General features: G+C 43.5%; 1 protein-coding gene and 1 long non-coding RNA gene across 3 annotated transcripts; both read left to right on the top strand.

Moving 5' to 3' along the window:
• The first annotated feature begins 1,700 nt into the window (after positions 1 to 1,700).
• On the top strand, positions 1,701 to 7,709 carry LOC106575194 (uncharacterized). Of its 2 annotated transcripts, XM_014151528.3 has the most exons (4): positions 1,701 to 1,859; positions 6,857 to 6,935; positions 7,138 to 7,248; positions 7,489 to 7,709. In XM_014151528.3, exons 2-4 carry the CDS (start codon positions 6,884 to 6,886, stop codon positions 7,590 to 7,592), a joined length of 267 nt encoding a protein of 88 aa, XP_014007003.1. In that variant the 5' UTR covers positions 1,701 to 1,859; positions 6,857 to 6,883; the 3' UTR covers positions 7,593 to 7,709. The 2 variants fall into 2 exon arrangements, with proteins under 2 accessions (XP_014007003.1, XP_082819528.1); XM_082963402.1 differs by lacking the exon at positions 1,701 to 1,859 and having other exon boundaries at positions 6,833 to 6,935.
• A 2,601-nt stretch (positions 7,710 to 10,310) lies between these two features.
• Positions 10,311 to 16,149, top strand: LOC106575243 (uncharacterized). The gene is made up of 3 exons (XR_014381082.1): positions 10,311 to 10,372; positions 10,596 to 10,680; positions 15,532 to 16,149. It is a non-coding gene; the product is annotated as an uncharacterized LOC106575243 (long non-coding RNA).
• The last annotated feature ends 1,973 nt before the right edge of the window (positions 16,150 to 18,122 follow it).

The following is an 18,122-nucleotide window of genomic DNA, read 5'->3' as shown; positions in this document are numbered from 1 at the left end:
AAGGCCTAATCTTTCTTTATATTTCCCCCTTTTTTCTTTTAATTGTTTTTGTTGTCATTTTCAAAGCTTTACAGGTTAATTTCAAATAGTTAATCTTATTTTGTATTTCCACACCTCCTTTTTCAACCCTTTTTAAAAAATAAAAAGTAGGTGGAAGCTGAAAAAGTGTGTTTAGCTACTGTAACTGCACAATTACAGCCAATGGCAGTTAAGGAATATTAAACCCAATGATCCTTTCATTTGAGTGGTAGGCTACCCATTCCAGTACTGTACGTATTCATGTCTGACACTGCACCTGTGTCCGTGTTTTAAAAAGATCATGTTTTTTTAAAATCTGGTTATTTTCCCACAGCACTGTCTTTATCAGTCTCATATTTCTGAATGAAGGAGGGGCCGGAGGAAGGAGAGTTACACTGAAACCTGCAGAGGTCCAGAAGGTAAGATGGGCGCAAGGGCACTGACTTCCCACTTTTTGACCCTGTTTGAAATGTCTGTCTGAGCCTAGGACACAAAGACTTTAAGGTATTGAACAATATGTTAACTGTCGTGTCTATATAGGTTACACTGTTGAAATGTGTCTTTCTTTCTCCTAGAACCACTTCCAAACATGAAAGTCTTTGCTTTTGGTCTCCTGCTCCTAGTGGCCGTCATCTATGGTAAATATCATCTCTTCATGTTGAACCATCCTAATGTTTTTCTTTTCAAAAGTTCAGATTTAAAAAAAACTCGATAGTAGGTCAGTAGTGCACACTAGACTGCACACCATGACTATGGCCAATGACTTTCAAGATTTAGTCGTGTTTTCATGAATGTTTCTCTATTTCTTGCTCTCTCTTTCTCTCCCTCCTCTCTGAGGTGAGGCCCTGCAGGGCCATAACTGTGTCCGGGCCACGCCAGGCAGTGGTGATTGTGTGTGGACTGTGGAGACCTGTCCTCCTGAGCTGGACGCCTGTGCCAAAGTGACCTACCCTTCCCCTTATGGTGAGTCCCAGCACCATTCAGTCAGCATGGCATATAGCCACAATCACTGCCACAGTGCCTTATTAATCCGACCAGAAATCCATCAAAGACATACACACACACACACACACACACACACACACACACACACACACAGAAATCTATTTACTAGGTAGGCCTACAAGATTATCGCTCAGTCGAAAGTCATTACCCACTGGACAAAAACTGGTTGAGTCAATGTTGTTTCCATGTCATTATAACCCCACAAAAATCTATGTGATGACGTTGAATCAACATAGAATACTGATTGGGTTTGAAAAAGGTCATCAACGTAAGGGCATTTCCTCTTTTTATCACCCAGCTTTTAACCTAAATCCAATGACATGGTGACATTTCTTGTCTCTACTCATCTTCTGTATCATTGGTATGCATGTGGCTGGAGCCCAGTTCAAATGGCAATGAAATACATTCAGTATTGCAAAATGATATTTTAATCTTTTGTTCCTGGTTTCAACATATGTCTAAATGTCATAAGAACTTGTTTACATAAGATGATTCATCATCCAATACCACCTCTTACATAAACTTTGCACACCAGTCAGTTGTTTTGTTGAGCTTTAATGTTTCGAAATTCTCTTAACCCTCTGTCCCAATGTGGAATGTCCCAGTATGGAACACGACACTGCAAACCTTTGTCTCGTGAAATCCGTGAATTTCCATTTATTTACAGAGAGACATAGGGCACTGTTTGTGCTAAACCTGAGTAAATACATTGCCCAATATCTCACACAAGTGACTCATAGATAGCAGCTTTATTAGCATATTATGCTGTATAAAAGGAGAAGGAGAAGGACAGGAGAGTCAAGGAAGCTCAACACACCTAAAGGAAGTACAATCAGGTGAGCAACTACTCTACTATCTACAGCTCCTAATAACTTTGTCTCATGATATTGTGCTACTGGGGTTGTGAAATGATTGGTTTCAGAATGTTTCTGCACATTTCAAATAAATCAGACTTACGTGGACCTACATGTTGCAATTGTTGAACATCGCATAATCCCACCGCATAGATGTTACGGAGTCTAGTTGATAGGTAATCGACTAGCCGGACTGTTCCCCGGACTCCGCGTGTAGGGATTTGTACAATGCATGAACAAGGCTATTGAACTAGACATTGGTGTCTGTCTTTATTACTTTATCCAATATATCATACTGAAACATGGTATCAGAAGTGGCTCGAAAACCATACGTTTGTTATTTTTGTAGCTAAGTACAGTATAGGCGCGGTTACGTTCCATATGCGAACACACGCCGATTCCTAGTCACAACACTGATCAACTAGTTGTTAGCTGGTTAGCTAGCATCACTACCTACCTCGATGACTGAAGGCAAAGAAGTCTCCTATTCCATCGCTATGGCAGCGAACATTCCGCCACCTAATCCCATGGTTCTCACAGGGGACTGGAATACTAATTGGGACAATTTCAGGGATGAATTCGAGGACTATGCGCTGGCGACCGGTCTACATGAGAAACCCAACGAGGTACAAGCGGCAACTCTGAGGAGTTTAATGGGCAGCGAATGCAGGCATATCTACCGGCACAATCTCACCCTCACAGCGCGACAACAGTGTGATGCAAAGGCTATATTGGATGCATTGGAGAATTACTTCAAACCCGCCAGAAACGTAATTTACGAGCGGTTCGTTTTCGGAAGCTGCAAACAGGAAGAGGGTGAGTCAGTACACAACTTTGTAACCCGTTTGAGAGAAAAATCCGCCACTTGTGAATACGGGGGATTGAAAGATGAATTGATTCGTGACAAAATAGTACTGGGAATTGCAAATGAGGATACACGCCGGCGTCTACTGAGAGAGAGAGGCTTAACATTAGTAACTGCCATCGAAATGTGCCGCACTGCTGAAGTCACTGACATGAGAATGAGAGCAATGGAAATCGAAACCCCACGCTCCGACGTTGACACTGTTCACGCTGTTGCTAGGCAGACATTCAGGCAAAACCAATCAAGGCAGAGTAATTCACCACGAACGGTGAACACAGAGAGCCCAGTAGCATGTATATACTGTGGGAATACGCACACACGTGGCAAAGAGCACTGCCCTGCCTATGGAAAACCATGCAGAGCTTGTGGAACTAATAATCACTTTGCAAAAGTGTGTCTCAAAAGCAAAAGAAGGGTGAGTGAGGGCAAGATTCACTGTGTTGATGATGTCACTCAATGTTCAGGGCTGAACAGTGAAAGTAACATTTACATGCATGAATCCATTGGGGCTGTACACTCAAGAGGGAAGAAATGGTTTGTGACACTACGATTACACAACAAGCAACAACAATGTCAACTGGATTCCGGTGCTACATGCAACGTAATGAGCTACAAAGACAAAATCAATCTGGCACCTGACACGCATCTATTGCCCAGCGATACTAGACTAAAGCTGTACTCAGGAGAGCTAATGAGCTCTATGGGCACCTTTGAGACCGAATGTGTTATTCGGGGACGCAAACACAAGCTGGAGTTTGAGATTGTGAAAACCAGTCAACATCCTCTCCTCTCAGGCTCTACATGCGAACGCCTGGGACTGATGCAGTTCACTGTACCAAATGACCTGCACATTGTGGATCATGTCCAGCATGGACCCCTGTCCAAAGAACAACTACTCAACAGATATGACGATGTATTCAACATGCCCGTTGAATCAGTGCCTGGTGAGGTACACTTTGAAGTGGATGAGAGCATCACTCCAGTCCAGTGTGCTCCTCGCAATGTGCCCATTGCAATGAAAGTGGCTGTGAAGGCCCAGCTGGACAAGTATGAGGCCGATGGCCACATGACATCTGTGACCGAACCAACTGACTGGATCAGCAATATGGTCATAGTGAAAAAACCAGAGAAGCTGAGGGTCTGCATCGACCCAAAGCATCTGAACCAAGCATTGAAACGATCCCACTACATCATGCCGACACTAGAGGATGTCCTCTACAAGCTTCCCAAGGCCAGGATTTTCACCTTGGTGGATGCCCGAGATGCATTCCTTCAATGCAAGCTGGACGAAGAAAGCAGCTTCATGACTACCTTCTGGACCCCCTGGGGTCGGAAACGCTGGCTCAAGCTCCCGTTTGGTGTCTCAGTGGCACCTGAGGTATACCAACGCAAGCAGCACGAGTTACTGGCTGGGCTCAAGGGCATTGAACCCATCGCTGATGATGTCCTGATCGTAGGCTGTGGTGACACAGACGATGAAGCAGAACGCGACCACGATGTGAAGCTCCTGGCACTGATGGAGCGCTGTCGAACAGTTAAGCTTCGTCTTGGCCTGAAGAAACTACAGTTCAAGGTGAAAGACGTCCACTTCCATGGCCACATTCTTTCGGCAAAAGGCCTGAAGCCGGACCCAGACAAGGTCCGAGCGATCCTCGACATGCCAAACCCATCTGATGCAAAAGGAGTACAGCGTCTCATCGGTTTTGCAAACTATCTTGCAAAGTTCATGCCACACCTATCAGCAGTCTGTGAGCCTCTGCGCCGGTTGCTGGACAAAGACACACCATGGCACTGGCTACCCAAGCACGAGGCAGCGGTGCAGGAGATGAAATCTCTGGCTTCATCCATGCCAGTGTTGCGCTACTACGACGTCACGAAGCCTGTCACAATCCAGAGTGACTCCAGTCAAAGGGGACTTGGATGCTGCCTTATGCAGGAAGGCCAACCCGTTGCGTTTGCCTCGAGAGCGCTCACCCCCACCGAACAGAACTATGCACAAATTGAGAAAGAGTGCCTCAGCATCGTCTTCTCTTGCCAGCGATTCCATCACTACTTGTATGGTCGAGAGCTGGTCACCGCTGAAACTGACCACAAACCACTCATTGCCATATTCAGTAAACCTCTCCTCAACGCGCCCAAGAGGCTTCAAAGCATGCTCCTGACTCTGCAAAACTACAGCCTGAAGGTCATTTACAAGCCAGGACCAGAGATGTACATCAGCGACACACTGAGCAGGGCAACGGCACAATGTACAGGCAGAGGCACTGCCTATCAGCGGCAGGCCATCTGTTCGCTACAGCAGGAACAACAAGATGTTCAACAGATCAATCAGGCAGACTACTTAAACGTCACAGATCACCGCCTAGCCCAGATCAGGCAACACACTGACAAGGACGAACACCTACAATCACTGAAGTCCATGGCTCTCGCAGGTTGGCCATACCTGAAAGAGGAGACACCTTTCACAGTGAGAGAATACTGGACCTTTCGAGATGAGATCAGCGTGCAAAATGGCGTCTTGTTCAGAGGTCAGAAGGTCATTATTCCCAAATCACTACGTCCAGAGATGCTTACCCGCATACACTCCAGTCACGTTGGAGGTGACGCATGCTACCGCCAGGCTCGTGAAACATTATACTGGCCAAACGTGCAAGCAGAAATTAAAGACTTTGTCAGCAACTGTACCACATGCAACGAGTACGCTCATGAACAGCAAAAGGAAACCATGATGTCACACGAACTGCCCACAAGGGCCTGGCAAATCGTCAGCATGGACTTATTCAGCCACAGACAAAAGGACTATCTTCTCATTGTGGATCACTACTCTGACTTTTGGGAAATTGAACTGCTCCCTGACTTGTCTGCAGAGACGGTCATAAAGCGCTGCAAGGCGCAGTTTGCCAGGCAAGGTCAGCCTGACAAGGTAATCACGGACAATGGCCCACAATTCACTGCACAGTTCAAGCGTTTCGCCTCAGAATGGGAGTTTGACCATGTAACCTCCTCTCCAAGACACCCAAAAGCAAATGGCAAGGCAGAGTCAGCTGTCAAGATTGCAAAAAACCTGTTAAGCAGGGCCGCGCGCGACAGCAACGACCCATGGAAAGCGATCTTACAGTGGAGGAACACACCCACCGAAAACATGGACAGCAGCCCAGCACAACGCCTTCTGTCCAGACGTCTGAAGACTACCATCCCCGTAGCTAACAAGCTACTTGAGCCCTGCGTCATGGTTGGCGTCACGGACAAACTGCGTCGCAGAAAGCAGCTCGCTAAGTGCTTCTACGACCGGACTGCTCGAGACCTACCAGAACTGGAGGTGGGTGAAACGATAAGGATGAAACCGCTGCCGGGAGACCACACAGGACTTTGGAGGCTGGGCACGTGCCTACAGAGAGTTGCACCACGCTCTTACCTGGTGGATGTTGGTGGCTCCCTCTATCGTCGCAATCGGGTGGATCTGCGCATAGCAGAGCGGACAAACCAGAACACGCCATACACTCACCTAGATGAGATGGATCACAGTCCAGGCCTAAGGGTAAGAGGTGCAGAATTGAGACATGAGCCAACTGAAGGTGAGGCTTCTACCCCACCAAGCTCTCCAGCTCGTGGCCCTAATCCTACCCCTGTCAGAGCCAATACTTACTCACGGGTGGGTCGGCTGTGCAAGCCACCGGACAGGCTTACTCTGTAAGCAAGAGACTGTGTTAACTTGTCCTCCTGTTTATAAAAATAAACATTTAAAAAATAAAAATAAATAAAATAAAAGAAAATAAAGAAAAAAAGAAAATTTAAAAAGAAAGGAAGATGACAACTGAAGTAAAAAGAAAATGTCATGCGTTCTTAATTGTTATGACTTGATTGTTAAGAATTTAATGTTATGCTGTTATGTTTGCACTTTCTATTGAAAAGGATGATGTTACGGAGTCTAGTTGATAGGTAATCGACTAGCCGGACTGTTCCCCGGACTCCGCGTGTAGGGATTTGTACAATGCATGAACAAGGCTATTGAACTAGACATTGGTGTCTGTCTTTATTACTTTATCCAATATATCATACTGAAACAATAGAGGGAGTTTTTGGTGATGCCTTTTTTCTATTGTTGGAACGACAGATCAAAAGACTCCCGAAGAAAGGAAAGATGAAAGCTGTATGTTTTTCTCTCCTTCTCCTGCTGCTGGCATGTAGCTTTGGTGAGTCTGCCCATCAAGGTCTTCATCTTATTTCATGTCTTTATTTGACAGGGACAATGCCAAATAAACACATGTACCAGATTAAAGCTTGCTTGCTTATTCTCATCTCCATTCTTTATTCTCCAGTCTCCCAGTCTACACAATGGATAACCAGACACACTCCAATACAACAGAGATAATGCTGTTCTTCTGTTTTCTCCAGGAGAGGGTCTGAAATGCAACCGTTGTGTTGGCAAAGGCTGCAGAAACACAGTGGAGACCTGCCGTTTTGACCATGACACATGCGGCACGGTGTTATTCAAGCCCCCACTCCGTACGTATCTATTATCCCCTTTACTAGGCAGTATTCCCTGAGTTTCATCTGTATATATCCCTTCACTAGGCACTTTACTGTGTTTAACCCTAGGATCAGTAACCAATTTGTAAAACACCAAATATTGGATCCTTTTGATTGACGTCTAAGGAAAACGTTTGCTTTATCCAATCAAGAAAATATGCTGGTTTGTCTTCTGTGTCTGGTGTTTTATCCTGTCTCGCTTCTCTCTCTCCACAGCTATCTCATACTTCAAGAGATGCATGAAGATGTCAGAATGCATGCTGCTGGGAAGCAACAAGGACATTGATGCCTATTGCTGCACCACCAACCAATGCAACTGAGAGACACATCCTCTGTCTACCATACTGTATACTGTACAGTCCATTAATTGTACTAATCAATGCACATGATTGAAACTGTCAAGAAGTAACAGAAATAAAGTTGTGCTTTTTTCCAAACAGTTAGCATTTATTTATTATTTATGTTTGACATAATTAACATGTGATTAGCCAGGTGATGGCCTGAAACATGACCATTGCACTGAGCAAGTTCAGTTTATACATGATAAGTCAAATACAAGTCATATACAGCCTATATTAAGTATTACCCAATACCTCCACAGAAAATATAGACTACATGTAGTTGTTCTGTTGAGGGTTTGATATCTTAAAATGATCATTACACACTCTGTCCCGATGTGGAATGTCCACATGTGGAACAGAGCAGACCATGGATAACTATAGTTTTAACTGTGCTTTGTGGAAAGTAAAAATTATTCAGTGAAATTGACTACTTTTCTAAGCTATTTAAATACAGATCTGAGAAAGTAACTACTTTTGTTTAACTATTTGAATACAGATCTGAGAAAGCAACTGCTTCAAAAAGTATATTTGCAAGAAAATGTATGTGAACCTTTTGGAATTACCTGGATTTCTGCATAAATTGGTCATACAGTTTGAGTCTAAGTCACAACAATAGACAAACACAGTCTGCTTAAACTAATAACACAAGCAATTATACGTTTTCATGTCTTTATTGAACATACCGTGTAAACACTCACAGTGTAGGGTGGAAAAAGTATGTGAACCCTTGGATTTAATAACTGGTTGACCCTCCGTTTTCTGTAGTTGCGGATAAGACCTGCACAACGTTTAGGAGGAAATTTGGACCATTCCTCTTTACAAAACTGTTTCAGTTCAGTAATATTCTAAGGATGTCTGGTGTGAACCGCTCTCGAGGTCATGCCACAGCATTTTAAATCGGATTGAGGTCAGGACTCTGACTGGGCCACTCCAGACAGCGTATTTTCTTCTGTTGAAGCCATTCTGTTGTTGATTTACTTCTGTGTTTTAGATCGTTGTTCTGTTGCATCACCCAACTTCTGTTGAGCTTCAATTGGCGGACAGTTAGCCTTACATTCTCCTGCTAAATGTCTTGATAAACTTGGGAATTCATTTTTCCGTCGATGATAGCAAGCTGTCCAGGCCCTGAGGCAGCAAAGCAGCCCCAAACCATGACTCTCCCTCCACCATACTTTACAGTTGGGATGAGGTTTTGATGTTGGTGTGCTGTGCCTATTTTTTCTCCACACATAGTGTTGTGTGTTCCTTCCAAATAACTCAACTTTAGTTTAATCAGTCCACAGAATATTTTGCCAGGAGCGCTGTGGAACATCCAGGTGCACTTTTTTGAGAACTTCAGACTTGCAGCAATGTTTTTTTTGGACAGCAGTGGCTTCTTCCGTGGTGTCCTTCCATGAACACCATTCTTGTTAGTGTTTTACATATTGTAGACTTGTCAACAGAGATGTTACCATGTTCCAGAGATTTCTATAAGTCTTTAGCTGACACTCTAGGTGTCACGTCCTGACCAGTATAAGGGTTATTTGTTATTGTAGTTTGGTCAGGACGTGGCAGAGGGTATTTGTTTTATGTGGTTCGGGGTGGTGTTTTTTGTAGAAGGGTATTTGATTTAGGTATTCTGGGGTTTTTGGGCACTGTTCCTTGTTAATGTATTTCTATGTTTAGTCTAGTTAGTTGTATTTCTATGTTTAGGTTAATGGGGGGTTGGACTCTCAATTGGAGGCAGGTGCTTTCTCGTTGCCTCTGATTGAGAGTCCTATATATGGGTATGTGTTTGGTTTAGTGTTTGTGGGAGATTGTCTCTTGTTTTGTGTGTGTGAGCCTTACAAGACTGTTTGGTTGTTCGTGAGTTCTTCGTCGTTTGTTATTTTGGTGTTTTCTTGGTTTCAATAAATATCAAGATGAGCATCCACATTCCTGCTGCGTTTTGGTCCTCCTTTCCCGACGACAACCGTGACACTAGGATTCTTCTTAACCTCAGTGAGCATTCTGCACTGTGCTCTTGTAGTCATCTTTGGACTGCAGGATGGCCACTCCTAGGGAGAGTAGCAACAGTGCTGAACTTTCTCTATTTATAGACAATTTGTCTTACCGTGGACTTTATGAATATCAAGGCTTTTAGAGATACTTTTGTAACCCTTTCCAGCTTTAGGCAAGTCAAAAATTCTTAATTTTAGGTCTTCTGAGACCTCTTTCGTTTCGAGGCATGGGTCCCATCAGGCAATGCTTCTTGTGAATAGGAAATGCACATTTTGTGAGTGTTTTTTATAGGGCTAGGCAGCTCTAACCAACATCTCCAATCTAGTCTCATTAATTGGACTCCAGGTTAGTTGACTCCTGACTCCAATTAGCTTTTGGAAAAGTTATTAGCCTAGGGGTTCACATACTTTTTCCAACCTACACTGTGAATGTTTAAATGATGTATTCAATAAAGACATGAAAACGTATAATTGTTTGTGTGTTATTAGTTTAAGCAGACTGTGTTTGCCTATTGTTGTGACTTAGATGAACATCAGATCAAATTGTATGACTAATATATGCAGAAATCCAGGTAATCCCAAAGGGTTCACATACTTTTTCTTGCTACTGTATATCGAGTAGGCTAAGGGAACTACTAAACCTGAGTAAATATTGCCATTATCTCACACAAGTGACTCATAGATAGCAGCTTTATTAGCATATTATGCTGTATAAAAAGAGAAGGAGAGGAAAGTAAAGTAAAAGAGAGCTCAACACACATCTAAAGGAAGTACAATCAGGTGAGCAACTACTCCACAATCTATTGCTCTTCATAACTTTGTCTCATGATATTGTGCTACTTGGGTTGTGAAATGGTTGGTTTCAGAATGTTTCTGCACATTTAAAGTATATAAGAGGTAGACCTACATAGACTTACAGTACATGTTGTAATTGTTGGACATAGCATAATCCCACCATATAAAGGGAGTCTTTGATGATGCACTTTATATTGTTGGAAGACAGATCTAAAGACTCCTGAAGAACAACAGAGGAAAGATGAAAGCTGTATGTTTTTCTCTCCTTCTCCTGCTGCTGGCATGTAGCTTTGGTGAGTCTGCCCAACAAGGTCTTATTTTAGCATATAATAACTCACCAACAGTTACTCTTGAATCGTTCAAGCAAGATGCACCTGTCACGTCCTGACCATAGAAAGCTGTTATTTTCTATGGTAGAGTAGGTCAGGGCGTGACAGTTTTTTTTTTCTAGTTTAGATTGTCTATGTTGTTATGTTCTAGTTTTGTATTTCTATGTTGGGTTTTGTTTGGGATGATCTCCAATTAGAGGCAGCTGGTCATGGTTGTCTCTAATTGGAGATCATACTTAAGTAGGTGTTTTTCCCACCTGGGTTTGTGGGAGATTGATTCTGAGTAAGTGTATGATAACTCTTCGTCACGGTTTGTTGTTTTTGTTCATTCAGTTTATTTTGTATGTATTGCGAAGTTTCACAGTTCAATAAAATATGTGGAACGATAATCACGCTGCACTTTGGTCCGCTTCATCCTACAACAACCGTCACAGAAGATCCCATCACAATATGACCAAGCAGCGTGGTATGGACCAGTGGACTTTTGAGAAGATTAGGAGGAGTATATCCTGGACTTTGGAAGGAATAGTGGCAGGAGACAAGAGCCTGCCAGGGAAGCAGGCGGAAGCAGCGAAGGAGGGACAGCTACGAAGTCGGGAAGGAAGGCCACAGAAACCCCAAGATACATTTATTTTTTTTGGGGGGGGGGCACATGGAGCAGTCGACGGACCTGAGGAGGGGACCAGAGTCAATCCAGGAGAAGATAGATATGGGAGCGTTGTTGCGTTGGTGGAGGATGCACGGATTTTTCCCAAAGGAACGTGTTATCAGTTTGGTGCCATCTGAGTCAGCTCCCCGTACTCGCCCTGAGGGGCGTGTTACCAGTCTGGCTCCACCTGTACCTGCTCCACGCACCCGGCCTCCAATGAGTCTCTCCGGTCCGGTCCGGTGTGTCCTGTTCCTGCTCTCCGTACTCGCCCTGAGGTGCATGTTACCAGTCTGGCGCCACCTGTGCCAGCCCCACGCATCAGGCCTCTGGTGACAGTTCCCAGTCCAGAGTTTCCGGCGACAGTCCCCAGTTCGGTGAGACCTGTTCCGGCTCCACGTAAGAAGCCTGTGTTGATGATCCATGGCACAAAGCCTCCAGTGGTGATCCATGGCGCGGAGCCTGCAGTGATGATTCATGGCATGGAACCTGCAGCGACGGTCCCCAGCCCGGAACCTCCTGAGGGCCTGCAGCCCGGAGCCTCCGGCGATGATCTACGGTCCGGTTCTCCGACGATCCACGGTCCGGTGGCACAAAAGCGTAGGGATCAGTGGGCGGAGCAGGGGCTACGCCCCGAAGCGGAGCCGCCACCATGGGTAGATGCCCACCCGGACCCTCCCCTATAGGTTCAGGTTTGCGGGGGGGTACTGTCACGCCCTGACCTGAGAGAGACGTTTTATTTCTCTATTTTGTTAGAACAGGGTGTGGGGCGGGCATTCTATGTGATGTATTTCTTTGTTTTGGCCGAGTATGGTTCCTAATCAGAGGCAGCTGTCTATCGTTGTCTCTGATTGGGAATCATGCTTAGGCAGCCCTTTTCCCTCCTTCAGTGTGGGATCTTGTCTTTGTACAGCTCAGTAAGCCTGCAGAACGTGACGTTCGTTTTCCGTTTATTATTTTGATTTAGTGTTCTGAGTTATAATAAATACTGAACATGAGCACTTACCACGCTGCACCTTGGTCTCCTCCTTTCGACGATCGTCACAGCACCAAACCAATTTTCACATGTTCAGGCTATCCTAACTTCAAATTACTTAAAACTTGAATTAACTATATACCATTGCATAAATTAGCATAATATAACTCACCAACAGCAACTCTTTAACTGTTCAAACTACATACACCAAACTAACTTTCACATGTTCAGGCTATCCTAAATTCTAATTATTTTATTAACTAACTATATAAATTTGTATAAAATAACCCACCAACAGTAACTCTTGAACCGTTGAAGCTAGATACACCAAACCAATTTTCACATGTTCAGGCTATCCTAACTTTTCCTTTACCCTACTTTGTCAACTATAACCAGTTACAGTACCACCATTACTAGTGCAGACACTACCACTACAGAACTCAGCAAAAAAAGAAACGTCCTCTCACTGTCCACTGTTTATTTTAAGCAAACTTAACATGTGTAAATATTTGTATGAACATAGCAAGATTCAACAACTGAGACATAAACTGAACAAGTTCCACAGACATGTGACTAACAGAAATTGAATAATGTGTCGTTGAACAAAGGGGGGGTCGGGGTCAAAATAAAAAGTAACAGTCAGTATCTGGTGTGGCCACCAGCTGCTTTAAGTACTGCAGTGCATCTCCTCCTCATGGACTGCACCAGATTTGCCAGTTCTTGCTGTGAGATGTTACCCCACTCTTCCACCAAGGCATTTCTGTGGGGAATGGCCCAAGCCCTCACCCTCAGATGCAACAGGTCCCAGACGTGCTCAATGGGATTGAGATCCGGGCTCTTCGCTGGCAATGGCAGACCACTGACATTCCTGTCTTGCAGGAAATCACGCACAGAATGAGCAGTATGGCTGGCGGCATTGTCATGCTGGAGGGTCATGTCAGGATGAGCCTGCAGGAAGGGTACCACATGAGGGAGGAGGATATCTTCCCTGTAACGCACAGTGTTGAGATTGCCTGCAATGACAACAAGCTCAGTCCGATGATGCTGTGACACACCGCCCCAGACCATGATGGACCCTCCACTTCCAAATCGATCCCCCTCCAGAGTACAGGCCTTGGTGTAACGGTGTAACGCTCATTCCTTCGACGATAAACGCGAATCCGACCATCACCCCTGGTGAGACAAAACCGCAAATCATCAGTAAAGAGCACTTTTTGCCAGTTCTGTCTAATCCAGCGATGGTGGGTTTGTGCCCATAGGCAACATTGTTGCCGGTGATGTCGGGTGAGGACCTGCCTTACAACAGTCCTACAAGCCCGCAGTCCAGCCTCTCTCAGCCTATTGTGGACGGTCTGAGCACTGATGGAGGGATTGTGCATTCCTGGTGTAACTCGGGCAGTTGTTGTTACCATCCTGTACCTGTCCTGCAGGTGTTGTGCAAGTGTTACACGTGGTCTGCCACTGCGAGCACGATCGGCTGTCCGTCCTGTCTCCCTGTAGCACTCTCTTAGGCATCTCACAGTACAGACATTGCAATTTATTGCCCTGGCTATATCTGCAGTCCTCATGCCTCCTTGCAGCATGCCTAAGGCACGTTCACGCAGATGAGCTGGGACCCTGGGCATCTTTCTTTTGGTGTTTTTCAGAGTCAGTAGAAAGGTCTCTTTAGTATCCTAAGTTTTCATAACGGTGACCTTAATTGCCTACCGTCTGTAAGCTGTTAGTGTCTTAATGATCGTTCCACAGGTGCATGTTCATTAATTGTTTATGGTTCATTGAACAAGCATGGGAAACAGTGTTTAAACCCTTTACAATTGAAGATCTGTGAAGTTATTTTGATTTTTACGAATTATCTTTGAAAGACAGGGTCCTGAAAAAGGGACGTCACTTTTTTTGCTGAGTTTATAATGTATTTCAAAACCATACATACTTTGAAACATGCTAGCAAACACAGCACATTTTCTTCCGGATATGTACTTTTCAGTGATCACTGTTAGCCTAAAGAGTTTATTTAATATAGATACAACTTCAGCTAGCTATCAGTAGGTCTGAATACGAACCTATTCTACGTAGTTCTTCAACTACCACAAAAATACTTTTAAAGAGCTGTCATCTCATTTCTCCCTCCAAATAATAGCTTAACTTTCTAATCATTATATAATCAGTCAACTAAAATCAAACTTCATTCACACTGAACATTTTACAAAAGAAAATTGTGCATCTACTTATCTGAAACCCACAGCGTGAATGATTTAGAGTTGCTTTACTTTCCTAAGTGTGTTGTCCACATGATCCTGCCTTTTATTCCCATCTGTCTTTCTTCTTTTAGTTTTCACACGCAACAACTGTAGTTTAGACATTTTTGTGATATAGCTGCCCCACAATCCAATATATGTGCTAAACCTGAATAAATAGAACATTGCCTAATGAATATCACAGAATAGATTCAAGTATATTAGCTGCTTCATGACATATGGTGAGGAGCAGGGAAAGGAAAGCTAGAATCAAAATACAATTTATTGGACCAGAAAGAAAGAAAAAGAAAGGAAACTTAACCAGGTCAGAGATTCTGTTTGAGTTGTAGCCTACCTTCAACTACTTCACTATTTATTGCTCATAACAACAACACACTATAAAAAAGCGTCGAAATCGCTACGAGAACAAACACAAACGCTAAAATGCTTAAAAAGTTGTAAAGTGTGACAAATATTTGTCTCAATTAAATTGTGCTACTTGGGTTTCACCATGTCTATCATTATACACAAGCCTGCATGTGAAGCGCCGGGACAGGACCAACTGTATACGTTAGTCACACTAAGCACTCGTTGATGACATATGTTCTATCGTTAAAATGACAGCTCAAAAGACACCTGACGAGAAGGAAAGATGAAAGTGGTGTGTGTTTCTCTCCTTCTCCTGCTGCTGGCTTTAAGCTATGGCGAGTCTACCCAAAAAGAGTACTCTGTGTCTTACTAGGTATCATAAACTGTCTCACTGAATACTTGCCTGGTTATTAACCAGACTGAACCATTGTGAAATCATTTTTTCAGCATTGTTTAATATGCAGCATTCAGTCAGGTTTAATCAAGCTACTAAACAAATGTTTTCACCATTGTTAAACGTGAAGCGTTCAGTCAGGTTTACCAAACTACTAAACTACACCAGAGATAATGCTGGTCTACTGTATTTCCAGGAGAGGGCCTAAGGTGAAACAAACGTCTTGACAGTGGCTGTGGAGACCATAGCTGGGACACACTGGAGACCTGCCAAAGAGAGAAAAAAAACATCTGCGCTAGAATCACATTGAAACACTCACTTCATATGTAGCTCCCTCCTTCACTTGGCCACTTTACCTTGTGCTTCATCTGTGCGACCTACAAGTTTTAAATGATCAGTAAAACACACACATTTTGGAGCAGGAGTGCTGATCTTGGATCAGTTTTGCCTTTTCGATCATAACGAATAAGACTATATGAACACGAAGGACCTATTCCTGGATCAGAACTCTGAGATGCTTTATAAATACAGGCCCAGGTTATTTTTCTTAGGTATCTGGTATTTTCAATCCTCTCTCAACATTCAAGAGATGCATGCAGATGTCAGAATGCCGGATGTTTGGAGACGAGAGTGAGAACATTCATGTCAGGTGCTGTTCCTCTGACCTATGCAACTGAGACAACCGTTGACCACCATAGTTGATTCTATAATTTGGTATGATGTCTGGCACCGCAAGAGTACCACATATGTAGTCCATTTACCATCCGTTACTGTTGTGAAGTAGTTACAAAATAAAAGTTTCTTTGTTCCCCAACAGTTTGCATTAGTTTATTGATGTCAGCTTTAACTTGAAAGCATGATTCAGTTTGATAAAATAGATGGGCTTATACAGATATCATCTGACTCTTTAGCATGTGATTGGTCAGGTAAGTTGATGGCATAAAACATGAGCACTGAGCAGCACTATTTGCCACCACCCAAGGCTTGAGCTGCAATGCTGTTACTATAGTGACCAAGTGGGAAAGATCCAGGTGGCATTCCTAGAACAATTCCCATGGCAGCCTGCCGTGTCACAATTCCCAGAACACTACACCATCTTTATCAGGAACTTCAGTGATAAAGTTGTATTTACGTAACAGTGAAAATACAGTTTACGTATATGAGGACAGCACTGAGTTAACACTAGAGTTCCACATACACATGTGAAGCACAATAACTTTTATTTTATTAGATTATTACATTCTGTAGGTGACAATTACATAGCCATTCTAAAATACCTTGTAATGAAAATATCTCGGACTATCCTGTGTTTGGTTAAGCAGTGAAGATGAGAGTCGTGGCTATATCTTTCCTTCTTCTGATGCGTTCTATTTGTGGTATGTGAGTGAATAGAATGTTCCGGAAATAACTTCAAAACAACATTGAAACTCTTCCACTCTGTGTTCATGACAATAACATGCTGTATAGTGTTTGTGAACTGTATTAACAACCTAATTGATTCAGTGAATATACAATATACTGATATATAAGAACACAATATTAAAGTTTTACAAAAAAATATTTAAAAACTGAGTTTGTGGTACTGTATTGTCTAGGTGTAGGAGAGTGTTACCGGTGTCGCCCAGTGTTACCGGTGTCGCCCAGACACTCCTAATGAAGCTGTGTGTGGAGAGGTCTCATTTATCACTTGGTTATTGGAATGAATTATTTCAGATCAAATGTGAGAAAGCCACAAATCAAGGTTCCACTCACTCTAATTTCTCTCTTCCCCAATGTCTCATAATCTGCTACATTAAGATCAGTGAAATCTTGTTTTTATATTGTTTGTGTATGTTTGTTGATGTTATAATCAGGGGCGGTTCTGGGGGGGGCGGTTCTGGGGGGGGGAGGGGGGGCAGTGCCCCTGTGACAACAATTTTGGACCCCTTGTGGCCCCCTAAATGTGGAGTATGAAATAATTTTTACATAAAAATGTTTGCTATCGTTCTTTTTTTACATCCTTTATTAGACAGTGGCAACGCAGAACACTAATGATTATGAACATGGTCTTTTGCCTGCTAATGCCTGCAATGCAGTGGAGAAAACGATACGACAACAATAACGTCTAATGTAACTGGACCATCTAACAGTACAACTGGCCCCAGCTTGGCCCCCCCAGTTGAAATGGTCTAGAACCGCCACTGGTTGTGATTGCATCCGTTTTGTGTCCCACGGTCCACCTCTCTCTCCTTGTAATGGTGTCATGTTTCCAAGGATTCATCAGCAGCAAGGAGTGTGAACATCTCCAGGGCATCGAGGGAGGACTCCTCCACAGCTACTGCTGCAAATATGACCTCTGTAACCACTAAAGGGACAGTGCATTTAAAATGTCTTCTCTAGTCTGGCCGTGCTGCTGCTCCAGTTTCAACTGTTCAACTGTTCTGCCTGCGGCTATGGAACCCTGACCTGTTCACTGTGATTACTATCATTTGACCATGCTGGTAATTTATGAACATTTGAACATCTTGGCCATGTTCTGTTATAATCTCCACCCGGCACAGCCAGAAGAGGACTGGCCACCCCTCATAGCCTGGTTCCTCTCTAGGTTTCTTCCTAGGTTTTGGCCTTTCTAGGGAGTTTTCCTAGCCACCGTGCTTCTACACCGGCATTGCTTGCTGTTTGGGGTTTTAGGCTGGGTTTCTGTACAGCACTTTGATATATCAGCTGATATAAGGGCTATATAAATACATTTGATTTGATTTGATTTTAGTCTTCCATTTGTTAAATCACATGCAGTTAAATCAATAA

This window comes from Salmo salar, chromosome 17 (assembly GCF_965601325.2).
Source record: "Salmo salar chromosome 17, fSalSal1, whole genome shotgun sequence".
NCBI classification, from domain to species: domain Eukaryota; kingdom Metazoa; phylum Chordata; class Actinopteri; order Salmoniformes; family Salmonidae; genus Salmo; species Salmo salar.
This window is presented reverse-complemented; position numbering and strand designations above follow the sequence as displayed.

Coding starts and splice junctions, on each gene's coding strand:
- LOC106575194 (XM_014151528.3), top strand. CDS start 6,884: ATGAAAGCTGTATGTTTTTCTCTCCTTCTCCTGCTGCTGGCATGTAGC. Junction 6,936..7,137: donor GCTGCTGGCATGTAGCTTTG/GTGAGTCTGCCC, acceptor TGTTTTCTCCAG/GAGAGGGTCTGAAATGCAAC. Junction 7,249..7,488: donor GTTATTCAAGCCCCCACTCC/GTACGTATCTAT, acceptor CTCTCTCCACAG/CTATCTCATACTTCAAGAGA.